At 45.8% G+C, this 23,111-nt stretch overlaps 1 protein-coding gene across 3 annotated transcripts in view; it reads left to right on the top strand.

The window, feature by feature from the left end:
• Positions 1 to 23,111, top strand: part of LOC106732388 (uncharacterized) — a 137,409-nt gene that overhangs the window by 27,399 nt on the left and 86,899 nt on the right. For all 3 annotated transcript variants that reach the window (XM_025187467.2, XM_075900291.1, XM_075900289.1), the window contains 5 exons: positions 609 to 724; positions 3,462 to 3,686; positions 5,916 to 6,059; positions 9,048 to 9,211; positions 17,706 to 17,815. In XM_025187467.2, the coding sequence (XP_025043252.1) occupies positions 609 to 724; positions 3,462 to 3,686; positions 5,916 to 6,059; positions 9,048 to 9,211; positions 17,706 to 17,815 (759 nt within the window). The remainder of the gene's footprint in view (positions 1 to 608; positions 725 to 3,461; positions 3,687 to 5,915; positions 6,060 to 9,047; positions 9,212 to 17,705; positions 17,816 to 23,111) is intronic.

Here is a 23,111-nt window from a genome sequence, read left to right as displayed (position 1 = left end):
TTTTTTTATGCACTCTTGTGCAAGAAGTTTTTTCAGAAGATCTCTTCCGATGAAAGGTTCTTGTGCAAGAAGCCTGTAGTCTAGACGTAGGCCTGGAGTCATGGAACTTGTTTATTTAATTCACATGTTCTTTTTGCATCCTGAACTGCCAGTGTGATCTGTTGGGGCTCTCAAGCAGTGCGGGAGGCAGTGTCAGGGATCAGGGCTTCAACCTAGGCAAGAGGGAAAGCACTGGCATCAGGGTTCCCACAGGTTTGAAAATATTTACCAGAGCTCTGCTCCAGATAGTTCTGGTTGAGTATAAACCCTGCTCATGGATCATTTCGGTCTCACATCTTGCAGTATTTAGATAATACATAGGACTTGTGTTCACCCTCTGCACAGGGCTTACTTTTACTCTTAGGACTTGATCCAGCACCCTTGGAAGTCAATGGAAAGACTCACAATTGTGTTTTGAGTAATACTTAATCCTCAGAAACTACTTGGAAATTGAGCAATATTGCTGTGTATGCTGTATGTTTAAACGATTGTTCTCTTACAGCTATCAACCTTGACAAGTAAAAGTATTTCCAGTCTGAGATTCTGTGCTCATGTATTTTGTATTTCAGGTTATCCATGATTGGAAACCCATCTGGAAGATGTGCAGGTATCCAGTCAGAACCAAGAAGTATTTTAAAGTTGAACTGTGAAAATAAGTACAGGTGGCTTTGTAAGAAAGCTGAATGTAAGTTGCAGTTAGGGAGCTGAAGCAAATTGTTTTCTAAATTTTTGGGGCAAAAAATTCTAAGTGTGAGACTAGAATAGAATACAAATTAATTATAAAAAGCCTCTTTCCTGCAAACCATGCCCCAGAGTTATTCAGTGTTTAAAATGACCACAGAGATTATTAGTAAATAGTATAAATTATGGAAAATGTGGTTTAAAGACTTGAGAGTGGGAAATAATAAAGCATTTAGCCACAAGACTAAAACAAAGGTGGTGAGGAACCCGGAAATAGACAATGGGGGAAAGATTTGAGGTGGAAAATGCAGTGAAGGGTTACATCAAGGCAAAAGCTGCAGTGGAGAAGGTTCTAGTACCAACACTAGCAAGACAGGGAGAAGTGGCAGAGAGGAACCAATGGAATGGTGTAGGGAGATGAGAGCAAAAGGCTTGTTAAACAGGGTAGCCTAAGTTCATGGAGAACAATATTTGTCTGGATCCTCAACTGATATAAATGGTCATATCTCCACTGAAGTACTTGAAGCTGTGCCCAGATGCAGTTTGGCAAGCTGGACTGTTACTGTGGCATCAGTAGTAGCTTTCCATAGGATTTTTTTGAAGGATATTTTCATAACTCATAATGACTCAATTCTTCCCCTCCCCAGTTTTCCTCCCTAAGTATAAATCTATGATGATCTAAGGCAGTGGTCTCCAACCTTTTTACACACAAGATCACTTTTTAAGTCTCAGAACAGGCGAAGATCTACCATCCCGCCCCTTCGTTGAAGCCCCGCCCTCTCTATTCTGTCCATCACTTGCTATCCCCAGCCCTTATACACTCTGTTAAACAGTTTATTTTTAAATTATGCAATATATAAAATTAAAATCACATGTTTATAGTTATGAAATAAATGGTCTGTTTTTAATTCATGCTATTTAAATGTCAAATGAAGCATTTACAATTATACATTTTATTCTCTGCTATTTTGTAAATCTAAAATCAAGTATATATTTTGTCTCAGTGTCACACCTGTGACTGAACAGTATCTGCCAGTGTCTTGAAGTCTGGGCTGTAGTCTGAGATTGCTAGTCGTATACAGTCCATCAGATGGGAATCTGTGATCCTGCACTCAGCCTGGGAAGCTTGCTCCAGCACAGCTGGAGCTAGACGCAGCCTCCCTGGGCTGAGTGCAGGGCAGCCGGGCTGGAGGGAAGAGAAGTGGCTGCCCGGCCAGCTGGCCATGGCGCTCAGCTGGGGTGCACCAAGCTCCACGTGGGCAGGCAGAGAGGAGAAGCCGCTGATCAGCTGGACAGTCCGGTATTTGAGGGTTCTATCAAGGAACCAAATTGAGAAAATACCAGACATATAAAATGTTTGGTATTTTCTAATTAGTTAAGTTTTATTATTATTATTATTATTATTAGGTGTATCAGTCCATAGCTGTGAACTGACTGGCTGGTAGATGTGCTCCTGCTGCGTGAGTGTGTCTACCAGCCAGGCAGTTCGCAACTACTCGAGGGAGGGTTTGGGGGCAGGGCGGCTAAATGGAATCCCCAGGGCTGGACTCACTCGTGTGCCTGGGTCTGCATGTGCCCAGGTCAGTCCCGCTTCCTGCTGGCCGATTCGCCCCTTCCCCCTCTCCCTCCCCCCCCCTGCTTCTCCTTCCAATCTCCCCTGTCCAGCCCTGCTTCTGACAGCTAGGTTTCCCATCCTCCTCCTCACAATCTCCTCTGTCCAGCCCCCCGTCCCGTTCCCTGGCCAGCCCGCTGCCCCCGTCCAGCCCTGCTTCTGGAGGCTGGTTCTCCAGTTCTCCTCCCCTGGCCAGCCCCTCCACCCCCCCCCCCGTCCAACCCTGCTTCCGCTGCCCACCCACCCCGATCTCCGCCAGACAGCCCCGCAGCCCCTAATCCTGCTTCTGCCACCTGCTGCCTGCCCCGATCTCCACCGGACAGCCCTGCTGCCCCTAATCCTGCTTCTGCCGGCCAGCTGCCACTGCCCCCCCTCCATCTCTGCTGGACAGCCCCACTGCCCCCAACCCTGCTTTGCCGGCTGCCTCCCCGACCCCCCCCATCTCTGCCGGACTGCCCTGCTGCCCCCAACCCTGCTTCCCTGCGGCCGATTTACCACACGCACACCTCCTCCCAGCCTGCCCTGCCCTGCTCCCCTCTCGGCAACCACACTGAGGCCCGGTATCAGGCCACGGCCCATAGTTTGGGAAACACTGTTGTAGTGCATTAGTAATGGCAGTGCTATCTCAGCTGATGGAGAAAAATGACATAATTTGGAACAAATTGACATGGTTGTATAAAATGTTTCAAATTTTGAAAGCCTCCATCTGAAGTTCTCATTTCATTCCAATTAGATAAAATGTAATATAATTTTTCAAAAATTCTTTGGCATCTCATGTCCTCTTGAAAATGGTTTTCTTGAGAAGCAAAACTCCCTATATTTTTGATATATCGAATTTCCAAATTCATAATTTAGTTGAGGTGAATATCAGTTTTCACATTTCACTTCAGTTGGGGACCCAATTTTGCTGTATATTTGTCCAGATCTGTGCATGCTTTTTTGTGCAGTTGTTAGTGACAAACTACAGATTTCAGTGATAGTGTTTAAAAGTGAGAATGTATCGTGAAAACAAACAATTCAGTAATTCCATACATCCAAAACTAGATGTTTTGAAAATTTACTCTGTATGACTTCCTAAAAACATAGTTACTTTCATTTCATGGATTTATTTTTCTTTTGTATTTTATAGCTCCACATGTTTTTGATGTGTTTCTTAGTCGGTACCTGTCACGACCATTTTCATCACAGAAGATGTACAACTCCCTCCATAGTGCTAAGATAGACTGCTTATATGATAAAAACTGCACAGGAGTAGTAAAAGTCTCACACTACTTCAGAAGAGTGGCAGGAATTGATGAAATCCACTTTGTTCCTTTCACTGCTCCCTCGAATGCTATTTCATATGTAAAACGTGGTATGTATCAGACTCCAACTACAAATTTGCTGCAGGTATAGAAAAAAATAGGTAGTAATTTGCTCTAAATTTTCACCTATAATTGTCTTATTAGTCTGTGCTGGTTAAAGGAAGTTGAAATGCTTCATCAAAATTTGGCCAGTTTTGGAAAATTGATTTTTTTTGTCAAGAATACTTGTGATTTTTTAAAAATTGTCCATTTTTAACAAAATCTTTTAAATGTACGCTATTTCTTGTTCTTTTGATTTTTTTACATTGTCAGTTTAGAGTTATCAATTACTCATGTAGCAGGTTTTTTCAAAACAAATCATTTTTGAAATTTTCAATTTTGAAAATGAAGTTTAAAAATTTTGAAAACCCAGGGAGCTGAGAAAACTTGCAAATGTGCAGAAATTATATTGAATTCTTAAAAATATTTTGACTGAGTCTATAAAAATATATATCTCTAGAAAAACTTAAAAAACAATAAGTAGTCTGGTAGCACTTTAAAGACTAACTAAACATGTAGCTGGTATCATGAGCTTTTGTGGGCACAGCCCACTTCTACAGATGACTGGAGTGTTGGATGTCCAGAATCAAGAATAAAACTCTCATCTCTGTGTTTATCTCTGGAAAACACTCACTAAAACTCAACTAGTTATATTGTAAATATCTGTTCCTCTAGTTGTTAATCAGGAAGACCTCTCACTGAAGTTAGAATCTGAATGTAGTTTGCTCACATTTTAGACAGTTGCTTAAATGTCATTTTATAATGTACATTTAGATAAAAGCAAAATAAAAAATATTTGTCCTTTTCTCTCTCAGCTGTCAAATATAGATGTATCCTAACAGAATTTTAGTTTAGATAACTCTTGGATGCTGTGGTCCCTGTCACTAGTACAGAAGACTTTGTGTAGGTCTGTGGCGTTGAATTGATTTGTTATAGTAAGCAACTGAAAACTGCCTTCAAAGTCATTGGCCCTGATTCTTAGCGCTAGTAGAGGAGTTTTGACTGCAACTAATGATGCTGAAAGGGGTGCAAAGCTATTGGTAAGCTCACTGAATTCAGGGGTTGGTCTGTGCTGGACTCGTCTCTTGGTGTATGTTAAAGCAAACTGAAATCTGCTTTAATGTGCATTTGCTTCAGTGGCTAGTGGGAGTTGCTGTGTTGCATGTGAGATGCGGTAGCCACATCCTCTTTTCCAGTTAGAGGAAAAGGGAGTGATATAGGACTTGTTTAATTGTATAAAATCTGAGCTGTGGTGGGAGAATGGCACTGTTATCATTGCCTGTTCTCCAATACATAAAGGCCCAAATTCATTGCTGACATGCACCTTGTGCAGCCATTTACAGTAGTGCAAAGTGGATAAAAAGTTTTCTGATTTGGTACAGGTTGAACCTCTGTGTTCAGAACAGGACCACAGATGTTGCTGGACCAGAGAACCCCAGTGTCAGAGCTTGCTGGTGGCTGGCGGGGCAGCAGAGCCCACAGGGCAGCAGAACCTGCAGCTGACAGGGCTGACAGAGTCTGTAGTGGCGGCAGGCCAGTGAAGACAGTGGAGCTTCCAGAGTCCAGTGGGGCTGACAGGGCTGCCAGAGCCTACGGGGCCAGCAGGACAGTGAAGTCAGCAGAGCCCGGTGGGGCCGTCAGAGTCTCAGGGCTGGCAGGATATTGAAGCTGGCAGGGCAGCAAAGCCAGTGGAGACCAGTGAGACAGCAGTGTCCCAGGAGCTGTTGGAGCTCGTGGGGCAGCAAAGGCAGCAGAGCCTGACAGGAAGGCGGGGCCTGTGGGATTGCTGGAGCCTGTGGGGTTGCCAGAGCCCAGCAGGGCAGCAAAGCCAGGGGGGCTGCTGGAGCCCAGTAGCAGAGAGAGGAGTCTAGCAGGGAGTATATCCTTCCCCCCCCCTCCGCTCCAGCAAACTCTCTTGTGTGGGAACAGTCAGTTCCCAATGGTGCTGGACCTGGTCGGTCCAACCTGTAGCATTTTGCATCCCACTTGCACAACAATGAATTGAGCTGATAGTCTTTTAGTTGATAGTTTGCTGTATATTTAGCTATGTATGTGAGTAGATGAACCTGCTAGTTGATTCTTGAAATCACAGGCAAGGCTCTAAAAAAACATATGACAAGAACACTAGTTAAAAAGAACTACCATTGCGGCTCAGTAAACAATCCTACTTAAGATAGCTGCTTAACTATATCACTTCTCCTCTACATTTAACTCTGGTATATTGGTTGTTCTTCATGCAGAATGTTCTTTGGGTTACTATGGAGAAAACTGTGCAAGAGTCTGTCTGATGTGTCCTGGAAAGTTCAGATGCAATTCCATAACTGGTAAATGCCCACAAAAGTTAATATGTGTGGACAGATTTAAAGGAGAAATTTGTGAATCAGGTATGGTAATACTAGGGTTTTTTTAATGCACCTTTTCAGTCTAATGTGCATAGTGTAAATATTAAAACATTTTATGTGATTACCTGTCGAAGGACATCCTGGATTTTACATGTAGTGTGATCTGCAAATGTAACCAAAATTAATGATTTGTTGAATATAGTGAGTAGGCTAGGTTCACAAAAGGAATTAAGCATCTAACTGTCACTTTAGGCACCTTAATCTCAGAATCAGGCCCCATTGGAGTTTACAGAGCCCCTGCTCAGTTCTGTGCCTACATTTTTTCACTGAAAGTTGCCTAGGTGCCAATGTTTCTGCCTCTCAGCATGTGTGTGGCAGCCCCACTATAGGAATCCAGATGCTTTCCCCTCAGAATAATACACGAACTAGAGGAAGACGTTTCTCTACCTAATTTGCCTGCAGGGCCTTATTCTGTAAGTATATTCAGATCTCACCTATAGATTGGGCCCCTAAAGACAAATTTACACACAGCAGCTCAGTGAGCGAGTAGGAAGTGGGTCCTTTCTAGGTGATTTTACATGGAGCAGCTGAGAAGAGGGCAGAATGTTCCTCATAAATTTTTAGTGTAGGTTATGGTATTCACCTGGGATATGGGAAGGCCCTTTTTTTTTAATCTGGAACTAATCCCCTATCTCTGAAAGAGGTAGGTGTGTTAGCACAAAAGTCTCTGCTTGACATCTCCTGTTGGCTAGTTTAGGTAAGGAACCATCAATGTGTTTATTTTAATAAGTCCAATTCTAAGGTGCTTGTCTCTCTCCATTCATTGTAAATGCAGCATAAACCCATAGTTTAGACTTTGGAATTCCAATGATATTTTAGGTTCCTAAAATTAGGCATGGCAATGCTCAGCGTTATCATGCCTAAAATCCTAGGTGTATTTATCTGTTTCAAGTACTGAACTCATTGGCAGTTACTGAACTGCATGGGGCATCTAAGCCAAGGCTAAGAGTGAAATCTGACCTGTGGCCTTAGAGCTTGCTTATACTAGCTGGATCAACGCTGCAGCGTTTGAGCCACTGGCGGTTGATTTATCATGTGTACTTAGATGTGACAAATCAACCTCCAAGCATTCTCTTGTTGACTCCGGTAATCTACCAGGATGAGAAAAGTAGCAGGAGTTCATCGTAGAGCAGGCCCTGCCAACCTCACTGTATGGAAGACACTGTGGTAAGTATATTGATTTCAGCTAACTGAAGTTTCATAGGTTAGATTGATGGGGGTATGGGAAGGGGAGGAGGTGTGTAGTGTAGACTAGGCCTAAATTTCCTTGTGAGGGATGCTGAACAGCAGCTGCACTCAATGAACTCTGTTGTGTAGCTTCTTTCCTCAATTCTGTCTGGGATATACCCCTCTTGGGAAGAGCCAGTAGAGGAGTTAAGTAAAGCAGCAGGCTGGGCTAACAAACCATCCATTTCTTCTGCCCCCTTGTGGCATTTATAGGAAAAAAGAAATATGGAGACATTGGTTTTCATTGTCAGTCTCTTGTAAAATGTGCCCAGGCTAGTAAAGCATGCCTCAGCAGCTTGTTTGAGCAGTGAGTAATTGTGCTTCATTTGTCCAGAGAATATTTTCTGTTGTCTTAGGCTGTTTGACACTACATTTTAGTTGCCTTGTTTTGTATTTTTGAATCTGATACTGAAGCTGCTTTGTTCATAGAACTCAACTGGGCCAAACGCTGTACTGATTTACACTCCTCCTCAGCAATCTCATTGAAGGCACAGGGGTTGCACATTGTCAGTCAGCACTGAAGCTACGTGTAACATGTATGTGGTCCCTGTACCTGGAATATCTGAGTGGCTGACACTCTTTTATGTATCTTTTCTCACAATGATGCTGTGAGATAGAGGAGTGCTATTGTCTCTATTTTATACCTGCAGAACTGAAGTTGCATAGGAAGTGTGTTTCAGAACAAAGAATCATATGCCTATGTTTCCCAACTCCCAGGACGGCAATCCAAGCAGTGTACCATCTTTTCTCTCCAGCCCAAATTTGTCTCATTGTAACTTCTGAACATAAATCAGCTACAGAATCTTAATAAGGCCCTCATCCATGTCTTACAAAGTCAAATAGATTTTCTTTACCCTTACAGTTTGTCCCTCTCCTGTTGCTTATCTGTGGTAGTGACTTGAGATATTTGTCTGCTTTGAGTGATATGTGTGTTCTCTCTTTCTCATTCAGTATTACTTGTATTGTCTCTCATTTCCTCTCCTTTGTGTATCAGCAGTTACATTATAAAGCAGATTCTGACTCTGGAAAGGAAAAGCTCCTCTAAAAAGAAACCTAGCAAACACTTCTACGGAATTCAGATTTAGAGGACAATGATGGACCTTGTCTTGCTCCTGTTGAAATCAATGGCAAACTATCCAGGAAACTGTTTTTAATGTCATGACTTTGATGTCATCCACTTTTATGGCAGAAATACAGTACTCTGCACGTAGGCCTTGGTAGACGGGCTGAGGAGATATTTTTTTTCTGGAAAAAAAATTTCAATGAACATCCTTAATGACACATGAGAGCTTGCATGTCTATCTGCTAATTTCAGTATGCAAAATTAATTCACTTATGGTTTATGTAGACACAGTAAAGAGGTTCACTGAAATGGTGACCCATACAGTTTCAGATAGTTAGCAAATTTATTTGTGGAGGTGTAAAGTATTTTAATGTATTTTGCAAAATATGAGTTATTCTTTATTTTATCATAGTGCCTAGGATTCCTGATCAAGGGCCAGGGATTGTCCCAGACACTCAATGGACAAAGCTTTGCTATTTGCTTTTTTAAAAAAATTATTTGCCTTTCTTCAAAAACTTCATATTCCTCTTTGGAACCTTAGAGCATTTTTTTCAATTATTGGTCTATCTGTATCTCTACTCTTGGTTGTCTGTTCATCCTGGATGATAGATTGTCCACTTGATGTAACAGGTTTATACATCTTTCTAATTCCTTTTGCACTAAAACCTTTTTCTTTGCAGGACTCACCAGTTTAAAGTGTCCTCAAGACCCCATGTGGTGGTATTGGAATGGAAATTGTTATTACATAGAAAGGAAAGAGACTATGCAGTGGGATCAGGCTCTAGCCCAGTGTGCATTTTATAAACATGCTAGTCTTCTCCAAATAGAGAGTGCTGAAGAAAAGGTATTTTTGAAAAGGCGTTACTTTCATCCCAAAGAATATCTAGTTTGAAAAACTTAAGTGTATCTTGTATTATTCTTTCAAGCTTGAAAGTTAAATTCTTCGTTGAATAGTGTCCCCGAGGGTGCTCCACTCAAGGTGCTAGGCTCTTCGGGTATGTCTACACTACCACCCTAGTTCGAACTAGGGTGGTTAATGTAGGCAACCGAAGTTGCAAATGAAGCCCGGGATTTAAATATCCCGGGCTTCATTTGCATCTTACCGGGCGCCGCCATTTTTAAAGCCCCGGTAGTTCGGACTCCGTGCCCGCAGCCACACGCGGCACGGAGTAGGTAGTTCGGATTAGGCTCTCTAATCCGAACTACCGGTACACCTCGTGGTTAAATCCCGGGCTTCGTTTGCAACTTCGGTTGCCTACATTAACCACCCTAGTTCGAACTAGGGTGGTAGTGTAGACATACCCTTCCTTAGCAGTAGCCCTGCTGGCCCACGCGTACGCGCCTCTTGTCTCACACTGTTCGTGCCATTACAGCTGAGCACAGGCCGACTTGTCAGTTTCCTTCAACCGTCCGCGACCGCAGACGGACTTTAGATACGCTCCCCCTTCTGTCAGAGGAGAAAGGGAGATTAGTGTTAGAAAGTTACTTGTTTCTTTTTAGGTTGTTAGTGTTAGAGTAGTTGTTCTTAGTAGTATAGTTCCGCTTGTTTATAAAAAACAAAACAAAAAACTTTTTTTCCTTGAGTTGTTCAGCAAGTCTAAACCAGGAATTATGCCAGAATCACCCGGTTTTAAGAGGTGTACCCAGTGCCAGGATTCCATGCCAGCATTAGACAGGCACTCGTGGTGCATTAAATGTCTCGGAGATGGACATGTCCCTCTCAAGAGCATTCATTGCATGAAATTGACTGCGTGCGCCAGGCGCGACCGAGAGCTGAGGCTGAGGGTCATGCACTGGCTTTCTCGGTGCATGCGCGAACGAGCGCAGCTGTGCCGGCACCCACAGCAGCAGTGGCGGCGGCTCTATCTCCACTCTCTTCGATGCTGGACGCTCTGGCACCGGTGCTGCAGGAGGGCACCGTCAATATGCAGCCCTCGGCACCAGCATTGCCTCCCTCGGTGCCGCAACCCGCTGATCCAGTGGCACCGGCTCTTCAATCAAACTGCAGTCAGGCTATGCAGACTGCTTCACTGCCTGCTAACCCATTGCAGACAGCACCGTCCTCTCCTCCGAACTGCTTGGTGCCATCCAAGGCACAACGCAAGTCAGGAAGGGTTCGGATGCCATCTCTCACCCCAGACCGCGCTGTGTTTTCTCCTGCACCTTTATCACCCGCTTCGTCCTACTTGGAAGCCATCACCGCGCTCATCATTATGCCTCGACCAGGGACCGTCACTACAGGTCGCCTCGTCACTCACCATGACAGTGTTATCGAGCACGTTACTGTAGATTTCCCTCCCATTACTCCATGAGATCTATTTCACCACGGTCTTCAAGATCCTCACGATATTCATGTCGGTATTGAACACCAAGGCACCATGTCGGTATTGAAAACCAAGGTCACAATAGGTACTACGACTATTACTATGATGACCGTCATTCCTTTCTCTGTGGAAGGTACCCACGTTCACGATCTCTGCGCTCCAGCAGACCGGTGTCTCCACGTGTTGCACCATTAGAACCCCACTCCCCGGTGGCATCACCAACCCCGTGGAGGACACGGCATCAATCCAGACCCATGAGGGATAGCAAGATAACCATACTCCAATTCGGGAACTTCAGAGTCCTGATTCTTTGCCAACCATTTGTCTTCGTCGCCAGATGACACAGTCTTCCCCGGGGATTTATCTCCAACAGGAGACCATAAACCAGTGGTCCCCAACCATTTGAGGCTGCCAGGCACCAGGGGGCGTGACCGTTCACCTGCCGGTTGCCAGAGGGCGGGGACACTTGCGTGCCTGGGGGCGGGGCCACCCCATAGCCGTGTGCCCGGGGGCAGAGCCCCCTCCAAGGGCTGCATGCCCGGGGCCGGCACCCCCCCAAGCACCGCGTGCCTGGGGCCAGCACCCCCCCCCCAAGCGCTGCGCACCCAGGGCCGGTGCTGCCCCCTCCAAGTGCCGCACGCCCGGGGCTGGTGCTGCCCCCTCCAAGCGCCGCACGCCTGGGGCCGGTGCTCCCCCCATGCGCTGCGTGCCCAGAGCGTGGGCAGCCAATTCGCAGCGCTCCTGGGGCAGGCACTCATTGTGCGCCATGCGCCCGGGGCTGGCTCCAGCACCATGCATGCGCCACATGCCCGGGGCCAGGCCAGCCCCGAGCACTTGGCGGGCGCACACAAATGCCCCCGCGGGCGTCATGTTGGGGACCACTGCCATAAACAGTTTCAAGAACTTTTTAAGAGGGTTGCTCAATCTCAGAGCATTCAGACTACGGTATGTTCAATAAAAACACCATCCGTTACTTAAGAACTTCCAACATTCTTAAAAATCAAAATTGGCATTCCCTTTGATGGCACCATTTTGGAAATTGCCAACGACATCTGGCAGACTCCAGCTACTTCCTTGCCGATCAATAAGCAAGCTGATAAAAAATACTTTATAAACCAGAAGGGCATGGAGTTCTTGTTTACTCACCCTCTGCCCAATTCCCTTGTCATGGACGCCGCACAACAAAGGTCCAAGACAGCACAGACTAAAAATACTATAAATGAGAAGGAGGCCAAACGCCTAGACATTTTAGGCAGAAAAGTGTACTCTTCCACCACTTCAGCTTTGAGAATGTGCAATTACGTGGCTCCCCTGGCAAATTATGATTTCGACAATTATTCAAAATTAATTCCTCTTTTAGAACATCTACCGGACTCGAATGTCAAATTCTAAAGGCAGTAATACAGGAGAGCTACACAACAGCCCGAACAGCATTGCAGATCACGCAGGACTCTGCTAACGCAGCAGCTTTAGCCACAGTGACTGCTGTAGTCCTGCATCGTGCATCCTGGTTGCATCAAGCTGCTGCCTCGAAAGATTTACTGAATAAGGTAAAGGACTTACCCTTAGATCGCCAGCCACTCTTTGCTCAATCCACCGATCAGGTGTTCCACTCAGGCAAGGACTCCCATACGATGTTGAGAACGCTGGGGACGCAAAGACCTTTCTCTTACATGTCATTCCGTGCCAAACCATACGAGCAGCAGAGGCCAAGACAGGGCCAACAGAAATGAAGATAGCAGTCTAGCAAGGCATCTGGCCACCAGCAGGGGCGGCAGGAATTTTGACATGTCAGTTGAGGGACTGCGCATCACCCCTTTGACGGAGGCTGTACACAATCCGCAAGCTTTATTCTATTATTGGTTGAGACCTTATCAACACCGTTGGTCTCTGATTTCCACCGACGGTTGGGTCAACAACATAGTGGCTTCCTTTCAGCTCAATCCCTCGTCCTTCCCCACCCTCCTCGTCCCTTTTCAGGGACCCCTCTCACAAGACTCTTCTACAGCAAGAGGTTTCTCGTCTACTTACAATAGGGGCAGTGGAGAGGGTACCTGTTCAGTTCCAGGGGAGAGGTTTTTAGTCTCGGTACTTCCTCCCCCAGAAGAAGTCAGGGGGTTGGAGACCTATTCTGGACCTGTGTCGATTCAACCGTCACTTGCGGAAACAGAAATTCAAGATGGTTACGTTGGCCTCTATTATCCTGGCTCTCGAAAAGGGGATTGGTTCTCGTCCCTCGACTTGCAGGACACCTATTTTCATATAACGATCCATCCAGCCCACAGGCGATTCCTTTGTTTTGTAGTGGGCACAGAACATTACCAATATTGGGTGTTACCCTTCGGCCTTTCAGCAGCTCCCGGAGTGTTCTCCAAGACCCTAGCAGTGGTGGCTGCTTACCTTCGACATCTTGATATCACGAGCTTCCTGTATCTCGACGACTGCTTATTAAAGGCTCCTACTCTCGACGAGGCTACCTGAGCAGTTGCCACTACCACGACGGTATTCAAGGCTTTGGGTCTCATAATCAACTTCAACAAATCGTCCCTGATGCCAAGTCACAGCCTGGAATTTATCAGCGCAATGCTCGATGCACTGAGCGCAAGAGTATACTTACCCACAGTGAGATTCGAGTTGATTCGGGATTTGGTTCAGACTGTGTCAACTGCTCCCAAATCCCGCATGCTTACTTGTCTACAGCTGCTCGGGCATATGGCCGCCACCACATATGTGGTGTCACACGCAAGACTCCACCTGCGCAGCCTCCAGCACTGGCTTTTTACGGTTTACACCACGGATGTACACAGTACGAACAGAACAGTGTCTATTCTTAAGCACGTCAGGACTTCGCTAACATGGTGGGACAGTCCCAAAAATCTGCTAGCGGGGGGTTTCCTTTCACGGGCAGAAGCCCTCAATGCAGATCACAGTGGATGCTTCCTTGATTGGTTAGGGTGCCCATCTGCAAGAGCATCGAGTTCAGGGGCTCTGGACTCCCCAGGAATACCTACAGAACATAAATTTCCTCGAGTTGCGAGCTGTAGTCAATGCCTGCGAGCACTTCCGCCACATGATCTGAGGTCTTACGGTTCGCATTTTCACCGACAATATATGCACGGTGTACTATATCAACAGGCAAGGCAGCGCGCATTCACGCCCCCTTTGCGCAGAGGCTATACGACTGTGGAACTGGACAATTCGGCATGGTATAACCCTTACCGCATCATACCTTCCTGGCAAGGACAATGTCCTCGCCGATGCCCTCAGCAGACACTTCCTTCCCCAACAGAGAGAGGGTAAGTTTAGAAGATAGGATACACAAGCAGAGAGAGGGTAAGTTTAGAAGATAGGATACACAAAGAACAAGTTAAAAATCACTTAGGAAAGTTAGATGTCAGCAAGTCACCAGGTCCTGATGAAATGCATCCCAGGATACTCAAGGAGCTGATAGAGGAGGTATCTGAGCCTTTAGCTATGATCTTTGAAAAATCATGGCAGACAGGGGAGATTCCAGAAGACTGGAAAAGGGCAAATATTGTGCCCATCTATAAAAAGGGGAATAAGAACAACCCAGGAAATTATAGACCGGTCAGTTTAACGTCTGTCCCAGGGAAGATAATGGAGCAGGTAATTAAGGAAATCGTATGCAAACACTTGGAAAGTAATAAAGTGATAGGGAATAGCCAGCATGGGTTTGTGAAGAACAAGTCATGCCAAACTAATCTGATAGCTTTCTTTGATAAGATAACGAGCCTTGTGGATAAGGGAGAAGCGGTGGATGTCATATACCTAGACTTTAGTAAGGCATTTGATACGGTCTCGCATGATATTCTTATTGATAAACTAGGCAAATATAACTTAGATAGGGCCACGATAAGGTGGGTGCATAATTGGCTGGATAACCGTAGTCAGAGAGTTGTTGTTAACGGTTCTAAATCCTGCTGGAAAGGGATAACAAGTGGAGTTCCTCAAGGGTCTGTTTTGGGACCCGTACTGTTCAATATCTTCATCAATGATGTAGATATTGGGATAGAGAGTACTCTTATTAAGTTTGCAGATGATACCAAACTGGGTGGGGTTGCGACTTCTTTGGAGGATAGGGACATAATTCAAAATGACCTTAGCAAGTTAGAGAAATGGTCAGAGGTAAACAGGATGAGGTTTAATAAAGAGAAATGCAAAGTGCTCCACTTAGGAAGGAACAATCCGTTCCATACATACAAGATGGGAAGCGACTGTCTAGGAAGGAGCATGGCGGAAAGGGATCTAGGGGTCATAGTGGACCACAAGTTGAATATGAGTCAACAGTGTGATGCTGTTGCCAAAAAAGCAAATATGATTCTAGGTTGTATCAACAGGTGTGTTGTAAGCAAAACTCGTGAAGTCATTCTGCCGCTCTACTCTGCACTAGTTAGGCCTCAGCTGGAGTACTGTGTCCAGTTCTGGGCGCCACATTTCAAGAAAGATGTGGAGAAATTGGAAAGGGTACAGAGAAGAGCGACAAGAATGATTAAAGGTCTAGAGAACATGACCTATGAAGCCAGGCTTCATGAACTGGGCTTGTTTAGTTTGGAAAAAAGAAGATTAAGGGGGGACATGATAGCGGTTTTCAAATATCTAAAAGGGTGTCACAAGGAGGAAGGCGAAAATTTGTTCCTCTTGGTTTCTGAGGACAGGACAAGGAGTAATGGGCTTAAAGTGCAGCAGGGGAGGTTTAGATTGGACATTAGGAAAAAATTCCTAACTGTCAGGGTGGTCAAATATTGGAATAAATTGCCAAGGGAGGTGGTGGAATCTCCCTCTCTGGAGATATTTAAGAACAGGTTAGATAGACATCTGTCAGGGATGGTGTAGACGGAGCTTGATCCTGCCTTGAGGGCGGGGGGCTGGACTCGATGACCTCTCGAGGTCCCTTCCAGTCCTATTATTCTATGATTCTATGATTCTATAACACAAGTGGGAGTTATACAACGAAATTGTTTGCAATCTTTTCCATCTCTGGGAATTCCTGAGTATAGACCTCCTTGCCACCCGTCACAACAGAAAGTGCCATCATTACTGTTTGCGGATGGGCGTCGGCATGAATTCCTTGGGAGATGCTTTCCTACTAGACTGGAGTTGTCACCAATTACTCTACGCTTTTCCTCCTCTTCCTCTCATTCCAAGGGCGCTGGAGAAGATAGCACTGGAGGGCACGACAGTGATTTTCATAGCACCCTTTTGGCCCTGACAGACTTGGCTGACGCAATTGTCGAGAATGTCGGTTGCTTAGCCATGACTACCGAGGCTGTCCAACTTGCTGTCTCAACAGCACGGTATGATGGTGCATCCGGACATCGATCACATGCACCTCACGGCATGGCACCTAACTGGCTCCAACCGCCAGAAATGACCTGCTCTCAGGCAGTGAGATGTGCTGATAAACAGCAGGTGCCAGATCACTCACAAGACCTACCTCTACAAATGGTATTGGTTCCAATCTTGGTGTGCGGTGAGGAATCTTGACCCTCTCTCTGTACCGGTGCAGCAGGTACTGGATTACACGCTCCACCTAAAGGCGGGGGGAGGGGGGTCGGCAATTGTTTTGCTGAAAGTTCACCTGGCAGCAATCTCAGCCTTCCATCTTCCCATCGACGGTCATTCGCTGTTCGCCCATCTGCTCACTAAAAGGTTACTAAAGGGGCTCGGGAATTTGTACCAGGCCTACAGGATTCCAGCAGAGCTGTGGCACTTAGCTTTAGTATTGGATACACTAACTAGTCCCCCCTTTGAGCCGTTAGCGACCTGTGCATGCTCACGATGAAGATGTCATTCCTGCTGACAATCACTTCAGCACGCTGGGTTAGTGAATTGGCAGCTCTATCCGTCGACCCACTGTACACACTATTTTCTGAGCATGGGGTAGTGCTCCGTGTCCATCTTCCCTTCCTCCTGAAGGTGAACTCTCCTTTTATATAAACGAGCCCATAAGCCTGCCAACATTCTATCCAAAACTGCATTCTTCACCCGAAGACTCACGTCTACATACGCTCGATGTCAGGCAAGCGCTGGCCTTCTACCTGGACAGAACACGTGCTTTCAGAAAGTCTCGGCATCTGTTTATAGCCACTGCTAAGCGTTCGAAAGGCCAACAGCTCTCCGCACAGCGTATTTCCAACTTAATCATCTCTTGCATCACACGTTGTTATGCCCTACAGCATGAACCTTTACCGAGACAGCCTCGTGCCCACTCCACCGGAGGCATGGCCGCATCCACTGCTTACCTTAGAGGTGTGCCCTTGTAGGACATGCCGTGCAGCAACTTGGTCACCTGCTCTTACCTTCGCCAGACACTATGCCCTTGCGAAAATTTTGAAGAACGATTCAGCGATGGCGCAAGCAGTTCTCGCCACAGCGCAGAGGGCACAAGTCTGAAGCACACCGATAGCATTGGACCGCTGCTGTGTACTCACCTCGAGTGGAGCACCCTCGGGGACACTACTCAATGAAGAAGAGAGAGTTACTCACCTTGCACAGTAACGTCTGTTCTTCGAGATGTGTGTCCCCGTGAGTGCTCCACGACCCACCCTCCTCCCTGCTTCAGACCTTCTGTTTTTTTCTTTCAGATGCTTCTGGTTGGGAGGAAACTGACAAGCCGGCCCGCACTCCGCTATAACGGCGCGACCGGTGCGAGAGAGCAGGAGCATATGCGCGGGCCGGCAGGGCTACTGCTAAGGAAGATTCTCTGTTTGCGGCGCAGGGACGAGCCCAGCACCTCGAGTGGAGCACCCACGGGGGGACACATCTCGAAGAACAGACGTTACTGCACAGGGTGAGTAACACTCTCTTCCTCTCTGGTGATTCTGGCCTGTCTTTGGGGAATGCTTTATTACAGTGAAGTTCTAAGGCAGCAGAGCTAACTCGCTCTCTCGTTTGCCTTATGGGGATTTTTGCCTTCCATCAGGATTTGAGAAACAGTTGCATTGGAAGAGCTTTGTGGGAGTTTGTGACAGCAGGAAATTGTTACTGTTTCAGATGTGGGTGGCTTCTGTGCTGCAGGGTGGTACCTGGATTGGTTTGTCAAAGCAACAGTCTGGTGCCTGGCAATGGACTAGTGGACACGGTGCTAATCTTGCAGTCAATTGGTAAGTAGTTAAGTTTTCATAATTAAGATGTCTAGTCAAAGAGCTGGGGAGTGGGTTGACTTGGTATGCTTGGCTGTTTTGTGTACTCAACTGATCTTCCATAGACTGAGGTGCTTCTCCCGCTAACTCTCCCCAATCACTGTTATAACCTGGTGGAACAAAATATTTGTCTTGTTTCATTTTAACTATATTAGCTATCATGTTCTCCGTACAGCAGCATCAGCTGCAGATCCTAAAACTGACAGTTGTCTAGTAGATTTAGTGGGCATAGAAATTTCTATTAAGCAGGAAAATGGAAGACATTGAGATGTGTTTTTATAATTATTAGTGTAACAGTAATCTTCCCAAACAAAGGTGTAGATAACATCTGGTTGGAACAACTTTATTAAGCAGTGCAACTGAAGTACTGATTAGACTTCTGAATCCTTTTGTGAATCTTGCCGATAGTCCTTTATATATATATTGGAGATTTGCCCTAATTCTTGCCATTGGTGCCCACCCTGTAGCATAGCTGCGTCACCGCAGGTTCCTAGCATAAGCACAGTAAAGAGCTATGAAATCATGATTTACACTATAGCAACTTACCTTGATTTCAAGCAGGGATAAGCTTCACAAGTGTAGATAGCAGCTTTGTGGATCTATGACGGGTTGGTGTGTGTTCAGGTACCTTGGTTGTTGGCCATTGTGGCAAATCCACTGCGGAGCTATGGTCTTGTATTGCTAAACAGATTTTTGAGTGATCACTGATAGACTGCTGTTGAGAATGAGTCTGGACACTCCGGATGCGGTGAAACAAGCAAGAGGATTTATTACACACAGCGCTGGCGGAGTGCTACTAGTGGTTAGGCTAGTGAACACTGCTTAAGCAAAACATTACAATAGATTATATAGGGGGCTGATGGGCAGAGGGGAAACAATTCAATAGGTTCTAGCAGCAAGACGAAATGACCAAGTAAGCCATTAAGCTAAGAAAGATTGCATAGCATCTCTGCCTATCATCAGACAAACACCTTCTCTCTAATACAAGTAGTTTTCCTTAACAAGGTAAATAAGCCACCATCAACAGACAATTAAATGGCAACTTTTGTCTAGTTAAATCATGATGCATCTGTGATAGCATCTTGCACTGATGTGATCCATGAGTTTACGGGCCCATTATCTAGGATTAAAGCAAAATATGTTAGCAAGGTTGTTTTGGTATCAGTCTGAGTCTTGTCTGGTGCATCCTCTTGGAATGTGGTTGCCAGGGTGACCATGCCGTTCCCAGGGTCATGCTAACTGCCCATCCTGTGAGGTTTTCAGGGCCTGTCTCAGATTTTAGGGTTGAATAGGGGTTCTTAGCGAAATACCATGGATTGCCTCAGTTTACCCTACAACTGTCCATGAAATTCGGGCCTCTTTTAAAATCTCAGAGGATGTTAGTTACACTACATAAATTCCTTTATTGAGGGAGCATGAAAAGGCATCAGAAAGTAAGATTAGTCCTAAAGCAAGCTGAAATATTAAAGCTGCAAATATATTCTTGGTAGCTTTGTTGAGTATCTTTCTTATCTGCATTTTCTCTGTCTTCCAAATCCATTAGAGATAAGTTTTCAAGTCACTTTAGGTCTATAAAGTTTTGGCTTCCCACACCATGCATTTTCAGATTCTGTAGGTATTCTTAGGGTTAACTCTTTTAAAATTCCATTCATTATTATGAAGAAACTCTCAAGAAACACTGGAGACATTCCACAGAGATTTCAACAACCTACACCCCACCATCAACCTCAGCCTGGACCATTCTACACGAGAGATCCATTTCCTGGACACCACAGTACAAATCAACAATGGAAAATTGGACACCACTCTCTACAGAAAACCCACTGACTCATACAGTTACCTACATGCTTCCAGCTCCCATCCAGAATACACCATATGATCCATCATCTATAGCCAAGCCCTTCGATACAACCGCATCTGCTCTAATCCCACTGACAGAGACCAGAAACTTCAGGATCTCTACCAAGCATTTATAAACCTCAACTACCCACCCGGAGAAATAAAAAAGAAAATTGAAAGAGCCAGACGAATACCTAGGAACCATCTACTTCAAGACAGACCCAAGAAAACCAACAATAGAACACCACTTGTCATCACCTACAACCCCCAACTTAAACCTGTCCAACACATTATCAATAAACTACAGCCTATACTGGAACAGGATACCAAACTCCAAGAGGCTCTGGGAGACAGATCAATAGTCTCCTATAGACAACCACCTAACCTCAAGATGATTCTTACCAACAACCACAGGACATACCACACTAATACCAACCCTGGTACCTTTCCTTGCAGCAAACCCCGTTGCCAGCTTTGTCCACATATTCACTCTGATACCATTGCTGATACCATTGCTGATACCATTATTGGACCTAACCAAGTGAGTTATAAGATCAAGAACACATATTCCTGCGCATCCAGAAATATAATTTATGCTATCATGTGCCGAAAGTGTCCGTCTGCTACGTACATTGGATAAACGTCTCAGACACTTCACCAAAGGATCAATGCCCACAAAACAGATATTAGACAGGATCACAAAGAATAAACAGTTTCTTGCCATTTCAACCAGAAAGGACATTGTCTCAACGACTTGATTACCTGCATCCTGCTTCAAAGATCTTTTAAATCTGCACTTGAAAGGGAATCCTCTGAACTGTTATTCATGCTAAATTTCGACACTTTACACGGGGGTCTCAACACTCTAGTTATCTTACCCATTACAAAGATAGCTTCCCCAATTATCACCTCTAATATCATTAACTCACAGACATTTACCTTCTCCTCCCCCCCGCATCCCCTTTCTGTTCTGAAATTTGTTTTGTCCTTTTCATATTTGTTCCTTTTTTTTAATTGTATCCTTTGGTATATATGGTTGTGACTATTTTCTTCCACTATTTGATCTGAGGAAGTGGGTCTGGCCCACAAAAGCTCATCATCTAATAAACCATCTTGTTAGTCTTTAAAGTGCTACATAGACCTGTATTTTGCTTCAGCTACACCAGACTAACACGGCTACGTTTCTATCATTATTTTCACCTTTCTGTTTTATTTGTCAAGGATTAATGAACTTTCAATCTACTAATGCAATTTATTAAGTGCTGGCATTTTTAAATCAAGTTTTCTAAACAATATTTTCTATGAATTATTTTGTGGACATTCTGTGTCCTATGTAAATACAGGAGGTCTGACAAGATGATGGTAGTGGTCATGGGAGGCAGGTATAAGAGGCAAGGGGAGGCAATAACTTCCCTTGGTCTTAGTGCTAAATCTTTCTTTCTTGCAATCCCTATTCTGACCCTTTGAAGGCTGCAAGCTGTGGCAGACTGGTGATTCTTTCCTCCCCTCCACATTGGATCTGTTAACTTAAAATGATGTCCATGGACTTGAGGGCGCATCAGGAACTCCTCTATAGGCTAGTCCACAGTTTGAGGGTGTAGTCGAAGAAGGTGTTGGATGACTCGGATCCCACAGTTGACATCCTTCAAGCTGACACCCCTACCAGAGTGGCTCTGCTTCTCAATAAAACTGTGGCTAAGATCATAAAAACACTTTGGAAGACCCTGGCCTCCATGCTGCTGACAGATAAGAAGGTGAAGAGGCAGTATTTTGTGCCCTGGGAGGGTAATGAACATCTATTCTCCTACCCACCCCTAGGGTTGTTGGTGGTCTAGGAGGTCAACCAGCATGAGAGGCAGGGGCAACCGGGACCTACCCCTAAGAGCAGGGACACTAAGAAGATTGACCTTCTGGGTAGGAAGGCCTATACTTTGTGGGGGCTTCAACTACACATAGCAAACCAGCAGGTTCTGCTGAGCCATTAGGCTTATAACACTTAGTCTTGCTATGGACAAGTTCACTGAACTTCTTCCCCAGGACTCTCAGGCTAAGTTCAAGTCCCTCTCTGAGGAGGGCCAGGTGGTCTCCTATGCAGTCAGATGCAGCTGCATGTGCTATGGCAACTGGCTTAGTGCTTTGCCACAGTTCATGGATTCAGTAGTTCAGAGTGCCCCTAGAGTGCCCCTAGAGCTCCAGGCCCCCATTGAAGACCTACCATTCAAAGGGCTAAGCTTGTTTTCAGAGCAGACTGACCATTGTTTGCATGGCCTAAAGGACACGCGGGTCACACACTTAAATCCCTGGGAATCCATACTCTCGCACCCCGGGGGCTTCCCTTTCAGGAAGGAATGCTACCTGGCCTTCTCAACCAGATAACCACCTGGACTTCTCTCCGCACAGGGGCAGGAACAGGAATGGCAGGAACAACAGATGCTGTTTCCGCCCTCGTTTGACTAAGGGTTGGGCTCGGCTAACAAGATTCAGGGCCCTCATCAAGGGTGTTGAGGGCGCACCCGGCGACAGATTATCATTCTCGCCACTGCCTTTCCTGGACCACCTTTTCCCTTTCTACTGCTCTTGGGCTTCCATCACCTCAGACCAATGGGTCCTCAACACAATAGGAAGGGGGTATGATATTCACATGACCCTTCCCCATCCTTCTTCAGGGACCCTTCTCATGAGCATCTCCTGTGGGAGGAGGTGCTTCAACTCCTAACCTGCATGTTCGCCAACCTCTCCCTCAGTGGGACCTTAATCTGAACCTGACCAGACTTATGGGGCCCTCCTTTGATCCTTTAGCCACTTGTTCATTGCTGCACTTCTTCTGGAAAGTGTAGTTTCTTGTAGTTATCACGTAAGATGGACATTTTTCAGAGTTAAGGGTCCTTACCTTGGACCCCCCTTACACAGTCTTTTGCAAGGATGAGGTCAGGTTATGCCCAAACCTCACCTTCTTGTCCAAGATGGTGTCTCAGTTTCATGCCTCCCAGCAGAGCCGGCCCAAGGTACGCGCTGATCAGGCTACTGCCCAGGGCACTCCATTGTAGGGGGTGCCACACGGGGCTGCCGGGCAGGGCGGGGGTGGCACTGCGCATGCACCGGGGGCGGAGCCGTGCATGTGCCACGTGCCTGAGGAGGGGCCGTGCATGCGCTGGGTGCCCGGGGACGGGGCTGCACATGCATCGCACTCCCAGGGGCTGCGCTGTGCTCCCGGAGCCAGGGGCGCACAAATGGCTCTGGCCGGCCCTATCTCCCGGGACATTTGTCTCAGGTTTTTTTATCCCAAGCTTTATGCCTCTGACAAAGAACAGGCTTTATACACTCTAGAAGTTAGGAGAGCATCGACCTTTTACTTAGACAGAATAAAGCCCTTCACAATGTGGTATATAGTAGAAAACATGCTCTATTTTCTCGAGAG

This window comes from Pelodiscus sinensis, chromosome 17, assembly GCF_049634645.1.
Source record: "Pelodiscus sinensis isolate JC-2024 chromosome 17, ASM4963464v1, whole genome shotgun sequence".
Taxonomy (NCBI): domain Eukaryota; kingdom Metazoa; phylum Chordata; order Testudines; family Trionychidae; genus Pelodiscus; species Pelodiscus sinensis.
The sequence above is the reverse complement of the archived record's forward strand: the minus strand, read 5'-3'. Positions and strand labels throughout refer to the sequence as shown.